Consider the following 14,258-nt stretch of genomic DNA (forward strand, 5'->3'; position numbering starts at 1 on the left):
GTCCTGTGCCAGCCTTCTTTTATGCAGATCACAGTGTGCCAGACCTCGCGGACGATTGGCTGCCTGGAGATCCCATGACCACTCCATGACCAATTGACTGGCTGATTTTCTGCACCTGGGAGTATAAAAGGCTGAAGATCCTTCACACTATGGGGTGCTGCTGCTCTGAAGTGAACATGCAGTGTCTTCCTCGTCTGCTTTGCATGTGAAGCTTGTTTGTTAAACCTGTTTGCTGTGTTGCTATTTGTTTAAACCTGGTATATAGTTGAACTTAGTTTCATTAGAGTTTTGTGGTGCTGGCTTGCCTTAGTTAACCCTTATCTTTTACTCTTGCCTGTTCTTTTCATTGTGTATTAATTGTTTCCCCGGTGGCCTGTTGATCAGCCCCGTCAGTTTTCAGTTTAATGTTTGTAATAAAACCCCTTATTTACTCAGATTTCGTGAGAGGGCTTGTGTATGTTTCTCCCCTCCTGTCGCCTAGCAGAGGGGGTCGTAACAGGAACAACTATAGTTAATGTTGAACTAAAGTGTTAAGCAGTTGGGTTTTACTTATGTCTTTTTTCCGCTCAATTCTGATCTACAGGTTTTGTCTCTCTCCAACCAAAATTCACTGAACCAGCAGCAAAACAAGATCCAAACTATGCTTCACATTTGATAAATGTCATCATTAATTCCCTCTGACTTTTGCTGTTTTGCTTCCACCACGATAAAAATCAAACTTTAAGAACAGCTTACTGTGTACGTGAACAGTTTCCCATCTCAAACCTCTGTATTCTGCATTATTCATTCACTCATTATTACCCACCAGTCTATTGTTGTTCACAACGGTGTCAGCCGCTGTCTCTTTTTTGTTTTTGTTTGTGTTTTTTTTTTAACTTAAATGACCTAAGACATCTGACAAGGATGCCTCCTGGGTGAGGTGTTCCGGGCATGTACCACCGGGAGGAGGCCCCGGGGCAGGCCCAGGACACGCTGGAGAGATTATATCTCTTGGCTGGCCCGGGAACGCCTTGGTGTTCCCCCGGACAAGCTGGAGGAGGTGGCTGGGGAGGGGGAGGTCTGGGCTTCTCTGCTTAGGCTGCTGCCCCCATGACCCAGCCCCGGATAAAGCAGAAGAATGGTTGGATGGACCTTGGACAAGAAAGCCTAATTTAAAGTTTTTAAAATTATGCAAAATTGCAGAACATTTTTAAGTTTATCTGCTATAAAAAGCCAGGCCAGGAAAATCTCCATGTTTTTCTGTGTTTTATTCTGTTACTTTGACACAAAGGCATCTGCTATGATGCTACACCTCTGAAGTCTCACAGTATCAGTACTGATAAATGATCAGAAATATATTTCTGACTGTCTGAGGCAAAATTGAATCGGGACCTCGTAAATTGGAATCGAATGGATTCTAGAAATCAGTGATGATACCCAGCCCTAGTGAGGCCCGACAGAAGTGGATGTAGCTGTGGGTAAAAAGAAAAGAAACTGAAAAGAACTGTTGATACATTTTTTGTTAAGGCCTGATCTGTCTGAAATTCATAGCCAGTGCTCTGACACGGAGCAATCAATCTCTGAATGCTGAAAAAGTAGCAGTGTATCCAGAAAACACATTATATGCTGCAATAAATGCACTGCCCAAGTGTCTCCTCTCCCCACTGCCTTTCAGTGGCCACGCAGCAGCAAACAAGTCATCAGAGGAGGCCGATGTGATGATTAAGTTTAACATTGTCTACAATATAGCCAAAGAGTGCCAAAGCACTTTCAGCACAAGCACTTTTTCAGTAACTTATCTTTTTTGTAGAAATGTGCTCCGAATAAAGAACTTTGTGTTGACAAGATTGTTATTTAATTGTTTACAATTCAATATTCTCTGTATAGACAGCAATTTCTCCCCAAAAAAAGTGCACATGTAAAACTACGGTGTTAAGCGTTGCGGTTGAAAATTTGGATGCACCTAAATTTTGTGCTGGTGCGACTAAGAAAAAAAAAGTTAGGCGCACCAGTGCAACCATGGCAAAAAGTTCTGGACACAAACATGTCGCAGGACCACCTGTGCTTGTGTCTTTTCAAAGCAAACAGAGACTGTTGATGACTAAACAACTTGTAATCTTTGGCACTCATACTCATGCCCTTTTGAACCTTTAAATCACTGCTATTCTGTTATCATTAACAGACATTACTTCACTTTGATTTTCAAAGTGAAAGATTTCCTAAAACACTAACTTTCTGTTGAATAATCAGATTCTCCACCCTCAACAACATGAGCTCATTCATTTGTTTTATTTTGTTTTGTTTTTAGAAAAAGAGTTCTTTATTATGTTTTAACTGGATTGACTTGCTGCAATCCTTTTGGACGGGAACTCAAACACTCATCGGTTCCCACAGTTAGGCTTCTCCTCTGCCCATTATAATCTGGAAAAACTCACCTTATATTTGTTCTCCCGAAAATTTTTACAGCGCAGTTAATTCAATCTTGCAGGCCTGCTTAGAACAAAAATGAGAAAAAGAGAGCTGATTATTAGCTCATCAAAACACAAAACATCGTCATACATGCTGCTTGACCATTCAGTATTTTAGGTCAGTTGCACTGACTTTTGCCTGCTGTTAATTCTTCAAGTACACTGTGTCGCTCTGTCTGTCTTAATCAGGAGACTGACTGTCCTTTAAGCTTCTTCTCAGGATAAGGACAGAATGAGAGGTGAAGCTGTCAAATTTTTAAGCCAAAGCCTGGCCTGTTTTCATCCCAATTCTGTTAATCTATCATTTTGCAGCTGTACTCATGTTTTCAAGTTGAGAAGAGCCCACCTGCATTAACACACTAAAACATTTATTTAATATCATTTTCATTACTATTTCTTAACACATTCATTCTCTAATTCCTCTATCTAGATTTTTAACAGGTCTCTCTCACTCGTTACACACAACACACATCAGTCAATTTCCTTTTATGGGCATGCAAACATGTTCACTTCCTGTTTCACTTCCTGCCAGACACACACACGGCAGTTTTCATACGCACACACACTCTTCATTTCACTGGATTTTCATCTGTTTCTACAGCCTAACCGAACTCTTATTTTATATTTACAGTCTATATACCCTCTGTAACTCTGCTAAGTGTTGATATAAAAAGAATGCACCCTCAGCACGCACACACACACACACACACACACACACACACACACACACACACACACACACACACACACACACACACGTATAGTCAGCTCTTTGCATTTGCAAGCATTCACATCAAAATCCAGCGTAGTTAGCAGAGCTGTTTTGGCACAAATCCCCAGCACAATTAACAGTTTTTTCCACACAGATCACCATTCTTTAACTCAGCTCTGTAGCACAATTCACACAATACTTTCATCAGCACTGTGGACTCTAACCACCAGTTTATTTATCTGATGCTATCTCTAATCAATTATCCAAATGTCCTAATCTAATCTCTTTTCTTGACTGACGTCACACTCACACACATAACACACCAACTTCAAACACACGTCACATCAACTTTAAACTTCACCCCAGCATTAACAACCATAAGCTTTCATCAAATTTCCCTAGACTTTACTTTTATTTATCACAAATTACCCAAAATTGCCATGGACTTAACAGATTTTATAATTTACTTTAATTTCACCACTCCTGAACCAATTAACGGTTAGGACCATCCATTTGGCGAACAGATAATTTAGAATTCATCCAATGTGCACAAATTTGCGTTTTCTTTGAACAGGCTTGTGCTTACCTTTAAATCGTTTTAGACCGGTCTCCTGTTCTCCTATCAGATCCCACCTTAAGCCAATCTGTCCTCTCAGCCGCAAAAGAATCTGGGTCGAGACACTAATTATTAAATTCAGTTCTTTTAATTCTTTTGGCGGCAAAGAAAGACTGGATCCCATGTTTTTGTCTTGTCAGAGAGCGAATGCGGCTGCAGAAGAAGTTCCAAAAGCAGTTTGGTGTCCGTCAGAAATGGGACCAAAAATCCCAGGTGTTTATTTACTGTTGAAATATAAATTCAATTTTTTGTGATGTAATAATGGGAAGGTTCATGTGTTTTTGCTTCAGGTTGTTTTGGATTTTTTCATTTTTATGATGTAAACAATTAATCGAGAAAATAACTGGAAGGTAAACTGATACTGGAAGTCCAGAAAGAATATTGTCCACAGCGTAAATTTGAGTTTCACACTCTGGCTGTTTCACAAATAAGCTTAAGAAGTAAATAAATCCCAGTGAGCCTGACCTCGTATCATTTAATATTGGCTAGTTTTGTAGTGCATCTCAGTCAAAGTAATGTCAGCATATGCTGCTTTAAATCTCAGCCCTTGCCAACAGTAAGAATTACATTTTTTTCTGGTATGATTGCTTTTGTGGCTCACATCATGTTTAAACCCATTTTTAAAGATAATGTGATCTCAAGGTTTTAAGACTCAAAGGTGTGTTTGTACTGTGGTGTTATTGACTTTGTTCTTGACATCCTTGTCTGTTCACGAAGGCGCAGCTGAAGCCCAGAGACTCCTCTGTGGAGGTTAGGAGTGACTGGGAGGTGAAGGAGGAGATGGACTTCCCCAGACTGATGAAGATGAGATACATGGAGGTGTCTGACCCCCTTGACATGTAGGTGAAGCTGAGCCGCTGTTTGTAATAGATTATTATAGGGGGGAAATGCAGGTGATGATGAGGTTTCACTTCTCATTTCCTGCAGTGAGTGCTGTGGTGCTTTGGAGTACTACGATAAGGCCTTTGATCGAATCACCACCCGCAACGAGAAGCAGCTGAAGAGCATCAAAAGGATCTTCCACACTGTTACTACCACCGACGACCCCGTCATCCGCAAGGTAAAAAAATATGTTGCCTGAAAATGCATTGCTGTCTGAACCCTGTGTTTGGCAGCTTTCTTACATGATTATTTCTTTCTTTCCTCCCTCCAGCTGGCTAAGACTCAGGGTAACGTGTTTGCCACTGATGCCATCTTGGCCACCTTGATGTGCTGCACGCGCTCAGTCAACTCCTGGGACATCATCGTGCAGAGAGTGGGCAACAAGCTGTTCTTCGACAAGAGAGATAACTCAGACTTTGGTGAGCGACCTGTAGTCACCAGCAGCTGGTTTCACTCTGATGTTTTACACTTAGTTTGCTCGGAAAAACAAGTTTGACTGTAAATAAAGCCTGAGAGAACAGCTCATGACCCAGGTGTTTTTCTGCAGAGAAGAAAATTTGAAGGATTGCAATGAGAATTTTTAAACCACTCTTTTATTTACCCCGCATTTTGTTTACTTGAATGTAACATATATTTACAACCCTGAAAGACGTTCTCATTGTGGGGAAAAAATGCCCCAAAACATTCACCAGTGAACATGACTGAGTTCTATCAGACATACTGACGCTCTGATCTCCAACTGTTCCCCTCAGATCTGCTAACTGTGAGTGAGACTGCCAACGAGCCTCCCCAGGATGAGGGCAACTCCTTCAACTCTCCTCGCAACCTGGCCATGGAGGCCACGTACATTAACCACAACTTCAGCCAGCAGTGTTTACGCATGGTACGAAGTCACATGACTGGAAGCCCCAACGCCTTTCTGTGCTAAGCTAAGCTAGCCTTAAACAAAATTGGCTCATGAAAGTGAGTGGTCTTTGTTTTCTTTCTTGTAGGGTGGAGACCGTTACAAGTTTCCTAACTCAAACCCATTTGTGGAGGAGGATATGGACAAGAGTGAGGTGGCATCTGTGGCTTACCGGTATGTTCAGTAGCTTCAAACCAATTTGTAATTTCTCATCTTTCCAGCAGAACAAGAGGCTGTTGTAACTGCTGTAGTAAATATTCCTGGGTTTAATTCCTGATATTTTGTATTTGTGTTAAAGGTACCGTCACTGGAAGCTCGGAGAAGACATCGATCTGATCGTCCGCTGTGAGCACGATGGCGTGATGACTGGAGCCAGTGGAGAAGTGTCCTTCATTAACGTCAAGACTCTGAATGAGTGGGACTCCAGGGTAAGACAGGAAACGGGTTTAATGAAGTAGAGCTTAGTCAGTCAGGCTCATCTGTCTGTTAGTCGAGGAAATGGCCCGAAATAATTAAAGCCCTTGCTAGGTGCAGCGTCTTCATCTGCTCAGCTTAAAATGTATTCGATATATCTCCCTGACCGTTTTTACAAAAACTTAGAAAAATAAGGAAAGAAGGTGCTCTGGAGAAAACAAATAGGCCTAAATAGCAATTCCAAAAAAACCAGAAATGTGTTTTTTCTCAGTCTTTTTCACGTGCTTCTAAAAACTGCTGCATTCTGTACTTCACATGTTTGATCACTAGATGTCAGCAAAAGGAAGTAGGACTCCTTCTGTGCTTCTGAACCTATGGTCAGCTATGTTTGTGGGTTGAGTCTATTGTTGGAGACCAAGCTCTCATACAGACATAGGTCCTTCCAGATGTTTCACCTCACACAGAACAGAGTCTATGCTGTGTTAAAAATAACCATGGTTGTACCTCTCAGCTGCATCTGTCTGATGTGAATTTTCAGTGAGTAAAAATCAGAAGTGGTGACACATCTCCAGATTCAGACTCTGTGAAATATTGCTGTAATGAAGGCAGTTTTGTTATTCCAGATGCTTTTAAGGCATCCGCTACTAGAGCCACTCCTCTGTTCACAGGCAGTTAACCTCCTCCTTCAGCTAAGTATATGCTGTTCTGTTTATAAGCTTTGGTGCGTCTGATTTGTCTTGTCCTGTAGTATTGTAATGGTGTGGACTGGCGTCAGAAGCTGGACTCTCAGAGAGGAGCCGTCTTGGCCACCGAGCTGAAGAATAACAGCTACAAACTGGCGCGCTGGACCTGCTGCGCCATGCTGGCTGGATCAGAGTACCTGAAACTGGGGTGAGGAGCGAGATTCCGATTCTGTGTGTTAAAGGAGAGGAGGCTAATTTAAATATTAAGATGCAGAAAAAGGTTTTTCACCAATCATTGATTGAGGAGCAATCCAGTTCCTTCTTGCAGTGCTCGTAGGCCAAGGCAGTAAGCTGGACTGACTGTCTCTGCATCACTCTGTGGTTTCTCCAGGTACGTTTCTCGGTACCACGTGAAAGACTCTGCTCGCCACGTCATCCTGGGCACCCAGCAGTTCAAACCCAATGAATTCGCCAGCCAGATCAACCTGAGCATGGAGAACGCCTGGGGAATCCTGCGCTGCGTCATCGACATCTGCCTCAAGCTGGACGAGGGCAAGTACCTGATCCTGAAGGACCCGAACAAGGTGAGCCGGCGCAGAGAGCAGAACTGAAAGGCAGCTGGGAGGTGTGTGAGCTCACAAGCTGATATTCTGTTTCTCATCTACAGCAAGTGATCCGTGTGTACAGCCTGCCTGATGGGACCTTCAGCTCTGATGAAGATGAGGAAGAGGAGGAGGATGAAGAAGACGAGGAGGAAGAAGGTATGGTTTAGCTCCTATTTTAAATAGAGGTTGAACTAAAGCTTGTGTGGGAAGCACAGGATGTTCCAGTTTAACATGTTGGTGCTGGTGTGAAAATGGTTTCTGTCACTGGTGTGTGTTAGCGGTGAATACAAGTGCAGGATTTCTTCAGGTACAAATGTTTCTTACACACAGGACAGCAGGGATGTGCCCGACCAGCTGACGGTGCTGCTGCCCTCATTGGTCAGGGCCACAAATGCCAGTCGATTAACTAATTCATATTTTTAAATGGATTGTAATGCATGCTACATTTGCACATTCAGTGTTTGGTGCTCAAATTTGAGTGTTTTGTCACTTTTAGCCCATTTTGGTGTAACTTTGTGGAGTAACATTATCACATCTGTACTGGACCAGACTGCATGCTTAGTTGTCAGAGAACAGATATAAACTCTGTAAAAATCCAAGAAACTGTTGGAATTTGATAAAATCACATTTTCTCTTAGTGTTTTGGTCTTTTTATAAAACTTAATTCTTAAGTCTGTTTCTGGGGTTGAGAAGGTCTTTTTCTCTCCAGTGGCTCCCTTATGCTGCATTAACAAGAAACATGGTGATTATGAAATGAGCAGTGGCTATTTTTTTTGACATATTCTTTTATTTATGATTGCTGTCATTGTTTTTGAACACTTTCTTTGGAACATCCAATCACATGAACCTCTGGGGTCACAAGAAGTTACTCAGAGTTAAAAAGGAAAAAAAAGAAAAAGTAGCCTGTAACCTCAAAGAAACATTTTGGGGGGGGGGGGTTTAACAGCTCATCTTTCAAATGCTATAAATGTGTAATGTATGTTTGCACTGATTGCCGATCACGCTTCAACTGAGTCGTCCTCGGTCAGAAGGAATGGTACTCCACAGTGATGTAGTTCAAATAACTTTACTAAAGAGGTGGCAGATGACATCAACAGGATGTACAGCGTTGGTAGGGAGGCATTACAGTATTCACATGCAGGTAACGGGGGTGTGAGTGTGTATATGGGTATGTGTGTGTGTGGTCATCTGTAAACAGAAAGAACAAACATTTGTATTAACCACTATGGATAGCAGTGTACCCCTTATACAGTACTGTGGGTTTCCAGCGTAATGTTATACAATCTGCCATAACCTCATGGCCACTAGATGGCACCCTAAGACCATAAATGAATTTCTGGCTTGTACATACATTGGCAAACCAGACCTCTGCAGATTGCAACGATTCAGAGAATAAACATAGTAAATAGTTACATCCACCTACAACCACAATGCTTGACAGTAAGTCGTATATGGAATGAAATATGGGCTGAACACAAGGCTGCCTGTAGTAGGCCAAACAAAACGCATCTTAGCGATAGCAACGAGACTAGCCTCTTAGCGATAGCAACGGGACTAGCCTCTTAGCGATAGCAAATTACACAGATAAAGTCAACAAGCCTCACTCTCATCTTACAATACTCACATGGTAAGCACGCACGCAGTATTAACTCACACCGAATGCACGTTAATACGTTACTCCTCCGACACACCTCTCATCTGTGCAGCGCTGCGCTGAACACGTTCCCAACCGGAAGTACAGATACCGAGGTGCATCATGGGTAACGTAGTATAAAACAGCTACAGTGAACAAGCGGACTTTTAACAAAATGAAATAATTCAATTCCACGGTGAAGAAATGCATTTGTCTGCACTTTTTTTTTTTAAATTATAAATTCCAAAGTTTGTGTGTCTTTGGTTTTTGAGTGTTCATTGTTCATAAATCAGATTCTTCTTGCACTTATGTTGAACCCTTTTCATTTCAGATGATGATAATTGAAGTGTGGAGTCAGCTTCAGTGACCAAAACAGCCTTGATCCTTCACTGAGAAACAAGTGAATTCCTTTTGACATTCAATAAAGGCAATAGCAGATTATACAACTACCTTTAATGTCTTGTGTTTTATTTCTTGTACTGAAGTTCAAAACATGTCATAAAGCATTTTATAGCTGAGCACAACGGACACAACACTGAGCTTGATAAACAAGGAGTGGATGTGACTGAAAACTGCTTGCTCATGGGCAGAGTAGTCAGAAGATGCTCGAATATAATCTGAAGCAAGTGACTGAACATAAACTCGGGAAATTGTTTGCAAAGGACAAGTCTGATGGTTGTTTGATTTTTTTCATAAAAGAAGAAAATGAATTTACTTAATATTTGAATAACAGTTACTATTACTTTTTTTACAACACTGATGGGATATTTTTGTCACCCTAATGAACGGACAGGTGGACAGTTTGTAAATGTGATAACTCGAGAATGAAGCCACACAGGATTTTCAAATTGATAACAGGTGTATCTACTAAAAGTGTTGGGTGAGTATAAATCTCAGTGGCCTCAGGACAGAGATGAAGTTTACTGAAAATCTTGTGAGTGTGATAACACAGGTGTATCTACTAGGAGGCCTGAGGTGTACAACATGCCACTGCCAGTATTTTTACTGGGAGACCCTGAAGAGCTGCTCTGCTTATTCCCAGATGAACCTCAAAGGCAAATCACCAAGTTTCTCCTGACGGACTTGATCCACTCTTTCACTCTGTGCAACAGTCAGTGTGTTCTTCCAGTCTCCAATCTGACCTGTAATAAAGACAAACACACAACACCTGATATCACATTTGTCTGCACAGCAGCTGCAGGTCTGTTATGTTACCTTTGCGCAGGAATTTTCCACTGAACTTCTCTGGTGGAAGGTGCTCATAGTTTGCTTTCGAGTCATTCTTCATTTTCTCAAACTTAGCTTTTTCCACAACTTGACTGATAGCAGCTTCAGTCAGGTTTATCCCTAAGAAGTTGCAGATCTTCTTCACTGATCCTTTCAGGTCCTGAAAGAAACGCAGGAAGGCAAGAGAAAAAGAACCTTAAACTCTGCCAGATATTTTATTTCAGTTTCCTTAGGAACAACAAAAATGCGAAGAAACATCTTACCAAAATCATTTCCTCGTAGGTCAGGAAGAGGATGTTGTACTGGTCTCTGTTTGAATACCACTCCCTGACATGATCAAACCAGGATGATGCTGGTACTGTATAGCAGCATAAGGAATCTGGTCATTTGGCATTTTAATTTAAAATCAAGTGTCTGTTGACTGTATTTACCCCACTACAATTCTAATACCAGCAGCATGATAACAGGTAGAGGAAGAAAAAAGGTTTTTGCTACACAAACAAATATCTTTTTGGAGTTTTTGTTTTAATAATAGATGTGGAACAGCACTGTCCTCTTCACAAGTGGTCCTCTTCGGATGTTGGAAGCTAACTTGGAGTAAATCACTTACAGCCACAAGACTGAACTTTTATCAAAAGCAAAAAACAATGTTAGAACAAAGTCAGTGCTTTAGGAAATCTTTCAATTTGGATTAAAGTGAAGTAAAGTATATTAATGATACCAGAATGTCAGTGATTTAAAGGGTCAAAAGGGGAATGAGTTCAAAAGATTACAAGCTGTTTTTGTGTGACCCACCTCTGTTTGCTTAGGAAAGACACAAGCACAGGTAGGTGGACAGAACGTTCTTTGTGTGTTTTTTATCTTATTTGCTAATTGCTCAATCTGGTAAAAAGGTTTTACAACGTCAAGAGTCAAATAACTGAGGTACCACTGTTTTAATTTGTAAAGTAACTAATAGATATGCAGTATGTGTCATATCAAAAGTATTTTTGTGAAATGCTATGTGGAAGAAGTATAAAGCCATATGTCTGTGAAGGTTCTCAGTCATCCAGGTCATCGTAGTCAAAGGAGCTTGCAAAGAAAAGCGTCTGGACTTCTTTAAGTTACTTGAAGACGTTTCACCTCTCATCCGAGAAGCTTCTTCATCTGTTCTCAGGAATTCGCATGATAAGGTGGGGCCAGGTTTCACAATGAACTCACCCGATACTCTGGCTGATTGGGACCCACACCCAGTTTCACACCTTGGGTCAGGCGATTAGAGGATCATCAGGGGGTCCTTTTGTCCCTCTGTGGGGGGTTACTCCCACTAGGTTTATATCTGGGACTCTCCACCATTTGACCTTAGAACTGAAGAAGCTTCTCAGATGAGAGGTGAAACGTCTTCAAGTAACTTAAAGAAGTCCAGACGCTTTTCTTTGCAAGCTCCTTTGACTATAAAGCCATATATTTTTTTTCTATATGGATGTGCTATTATCCCTTAGTCTGTGCACTTGGGTAAGTATGTCAAACAGTTCAGTTTGAAATAATCAATTTCAGTTCTTCCTGATCACATTGATATCTGTTATCATTTATCAGACCTGGACTCTTCTTGGTCATCATCATTAGGCAGATAGTGGAGATGAGGACACGTACCGTTTCCCGTCAGGTACCACTCGAAAAACTGAGCAAAGCTCTGAGGGGTCTCAAGGTCTGCAAGGCTGTTGCTGAAGTGATAGTAAGACACCATGTTGTCCTTTGGATTCCTCATCAAATACACAATCTGACATAAAAACAAAACGAAAAAACAGAATCCATGCCACTTTTAAAATCACTCATTCTTTAACAATATCTTGAGTTTGAGCAGTTTAGTAATTTCTACTAGTTTTAAGAGTTGTTTTATATATAAAGTTATATATGAAGTTTTATATATACAGTTGTTTTATAAGCAAACTTGTTTTCATTGGCTGTATATAAAAGCTAGATGTTGTCACCATAAGGTGACCCATTGATATGGAAACCACATTTTGAAGCTTCATTTGAGCATTCTACTTGCTGCTGTTTGTTTTTTCTACTCAGGAGTGTCTATGTTTCAAAAAGCTGTGTGCTATTTGTGCTATTAGTGCTATGTAACTGACTAAGAAAAAACATCTGGTGGTTACTGGTGGTGGTCAGAGGGCCCGGTGGCGCCAGTGTCCGGCAGCCTCGCCTCTGTCAGTGCGCCCCAGGGTGGCTGTGGCTACAATGTAGCTGCCATCACCAGTGTGTGAATGTGTGGATGACTGGATATGTAAAGCGCTTTGGGGTCCTTAGGGACTAGTAAAAGCGCTATATAAATACAGGCCATTTACCATTTACCATTTACCATCTGAATTTCATATGAACAAATACTGCCTCTAATCCTTTAATGCCATTCCTTAACAATAAAACTTCAATAAAATTTTGCTTTTCTTTAACAAATGTATCTATCATTTCATACAATTACTCATAAATACTGAGCAAATTATATTTTTAACCACTTAAAGAACTTTGTCATACTACATCTCAAAACCAGCTCTTTCTTCAGGCTGCTTGAGCGTCTATACAGCTCTGACCTTTCCCTTCTTGTCCATCAGTCCTGGAGGCATGAGAACCTGGGGGAGATGTGATGTGAAGAGCCGTGGAGAGGGGCGACGAGTGTATGCACCCCATGTGAACTCCAGCCATGGCATCTTCTGTGAGTTGGTAAGATATTCATTCACATGCCCATCCAACTCATAGATTGAAGTGATGATCTGCTGAGCCCATATGGTGCCTTTTGAGGAAAAATGTATTGGACATCATATCTGACCAGTGGATCACTCTGGACAGAATAAAACTGCAAAATAATGGGATGCTACAGAGATTTCTCACTGACCTGATTTTGGATAAGACACGAGGAACACATCGCTGTCTCTTATTTCAAAACTCTGAAGAGAGTCTATGTACTCTGCAGTTGTGTAACTGGAGAGAAAGTTATAGTTCTTATACCGGCAGAGACGGTTACCGAGCTGCTCCATCTTAGTTCCGAATCACACAGGCGGATAAGGAGAGACACAGTTTATGTAGTTCTTCACCCCATGTGGCAATAGAGATTGAAAATGTGACGTCATTCAGGGGTAAAACTGCAAACAATACTGGGAACTCGTGGCAAGAGTTACTAGCGCACGCAGGCTTTCAATTGGACTCAGTTACACAGCGATAAAAATAAACACAAAAAGTGGCAAGAAGCTGTTGTATTATTAATGTGAAGATTATGAGTAAAACATATGTTATTTTATGACCACAGTCAATGTAGTTGAATTATGTTAACAGCTGTAGGACATATATTATCCTTTAGTTGAGATGGTGTGCTGTGTATGTAGTCTAGTTCTCATTATACTTTTGAGTTAACAGAACATATTTACATATTAGTTTATTAGATAAATGTGCATCACTCTGTATCCTTGATCTGCTGTGAATGTCTCACACTGTGTTCTTGACATGTTTTATTGCTGAATCATGAAGAGAAAGGAGACTCTGCGTCTAGGGCAGAAGAGATAAACCACATTCCATACCACCACCTTTGTAGGAAGACAGGGAGCCAAGGTCAGGAGCCAGTCTCGCTAAGAAGTAGAAAAACATGTGAACATGTAGCTTTTATGACTAGGTGGGGGCTGTCAGAAGCTATAAAAGTTGCCACCATTTTGAGACATGTGCCTGACCCTCTGGCAGCATCTCTCCCGTCCGGATGTTTTAATGCTCTTTGTGTTGAATTGTATGGAAATAAATGATTGTTGATTGAGCATATATACACCGAGTATTGTCCTTTCTTCAGCCCAAAGATTAAAAGAATTGGGAGATTTTCAACATTAACTGCAATAGCCGGTCGCATGACAGCCACGGGAAGCCGACGGGGAAAGAGATCAGTTGTTATCGGATTACATCATGGAAGAGAAATTGTTCGAGCCATGTTTCTGAAGTAACAAAGACACGACGGATGGCCTGGATTGCAGCCATTCAAAGACCAAATATAACGTCCCAGAACACTCCAGCTCACAGGTTAGTCTGCTCCAAGCATTTCCACAAAGGTCAGTGTTTTGTAGTTGTTAATACGTCATTTTTCTTAACATAATTGGTGATATAGGTTACAAGCAAGTCT

At 41.1% G+C, this 14,258-nt stretch overlaps 2 protein-coding genes across 3 annotated transcripts; one reads left to right on the forward strand and one right to left on the reverse strand.

Moving 5' to 3' along the window:
- Positions 1 to 1,089: 1,089 nt before the first annotated feature.
- LOC113021475 (eukaryotic translation initiation factor 3 subunit D-like) lies at positions 1,090 to 9,345 on the forward strand. The gene is made up of 12 exons (XM_026166197.1): positions 1,090 to 1,120; positions 3,858 to 3,988; positions 4,493 to 4,614; positions 4,703 to 4,835; positions 4,929 to 5,076; positions 5,410 to 5,540; positions 5,650 to 5,735; positions 5,860 to 5,989; positions 6,724 to 6,866; positions 7,050 to 7,242; positions 7,326 to 7,419; positions 9,228 to 9,345. Exons 1-12 carry the CDS (start codon positions 1,090 to 1,092, stop codon positions 9,239 to 9,241), a joined length of 1,356 nt encoding a protein of 451 aa, XP_026021982.1. The 3' UTR covers positions 9,242 to 9,345.
- LOC113020271 (amine sulfotransferase-like) lies at positions 9,344 to 13,199 on the reverse strand. 2 transcript variants are annotated; one of them, XM_026164082.1, is made up of 6 exons: positions 12,996 to 13,199; positions 12,694 to 12,893; positions 11,756 to 11,882; positions 10,387 to 10,481; positions 10,112 to 10,283; positions 9,344 to 10,038 (listed from the first exon to the last, which is right to left on the reverse strand). In XM_026164082.1, the coding sequence occupies exons 1-6, from the start codon at positions 13,135 to 13,137 to the stop codon at positions 9,929 to 9,931; spliced, it is 846 nt and encodes a 281-aa protein (XP_026019867.1). In that variant the 5' UTR covers positions 13,138 to 13,199; the 3' UTR covers positions 9,344 to 9,928. The 2 variants fall into 2 exon arrangements, with proteins under 2 accessions (XP_026019867.1, XP_026019868.1); XM_026164083.1 differs by having other exon boundaries at positions 9,935 to 10,038; positions 10,138 to 10,283; positions 12,996 to 13,188.
- Between the last annotated feature and the right edge of the window lie 1,059 nt (positions 13,200 to 14,258).

The sequence above is a fragment of the Astatotilapia calliptera genome, chromosome 4 (assembly GCF_900246225.1).
Source record: "Astatotilapia calliptera chromosome 4, fAstCal1.2, whole genome shotgun sequence".
Lineage (NCBI taxonomy): Eukaryota > Metazoa > Chordata > Actinopteri > Cichliformes > Cichlidae > Astatotilapia > Astatotilapia calliptera.

What these genes read in the sequence shown, in the direction of transcription:
- LOC113020271 (XM_026164082.1), bottom strand. Translation starts at nt 13,137, where the DNA reads ATGGAGCAGCTCGGTAACCGTCTCTGCCGGTATAAGAACTATAACTTT. An exon ending in CGTGTCTTATCCAAAATCAG is followed by an intron (nt 12,894 to 12,995) that starts GTCAGTGAGAAA and finishes TTTCCTCAAAAG; the next exon opens with GCACCATATGGGCTCAGCAG. An exon ending in TGATGGACAAGAAGGGAAAG is followed by an intron (nt 11,883 to 12,693) that starts GTCAGAGCTGTA and finishes TTTTTATGTCAG; the next exon opens with ATTGTGTATTTGATGAGGAA.
- LOC113021475 (XM_026166197.1), top strand. Translation starts at nt 1,090, where the DNA reads ATGACCCAGCCCCGGATAAAGCAGAAGAATG. An exon ending in ACGACCCCGTCATCCGCAAG is followed by an intron (nt 4,836 to 4,928) that starts GTAAAAAAATAT and finishes TCCTCCCTCCAG; the next exon opens with CTGGCTAAGACTCAGGGTAA. An exon ending in TCCTGAAGGACCCGAACAAG is followed by an intron (nt 7,243 to 7,325) that starts GTGAGCCGGCGC and finishes TCTCATCTACAG; the next exon opens with CAAGTGATCCGTGTGTACAG.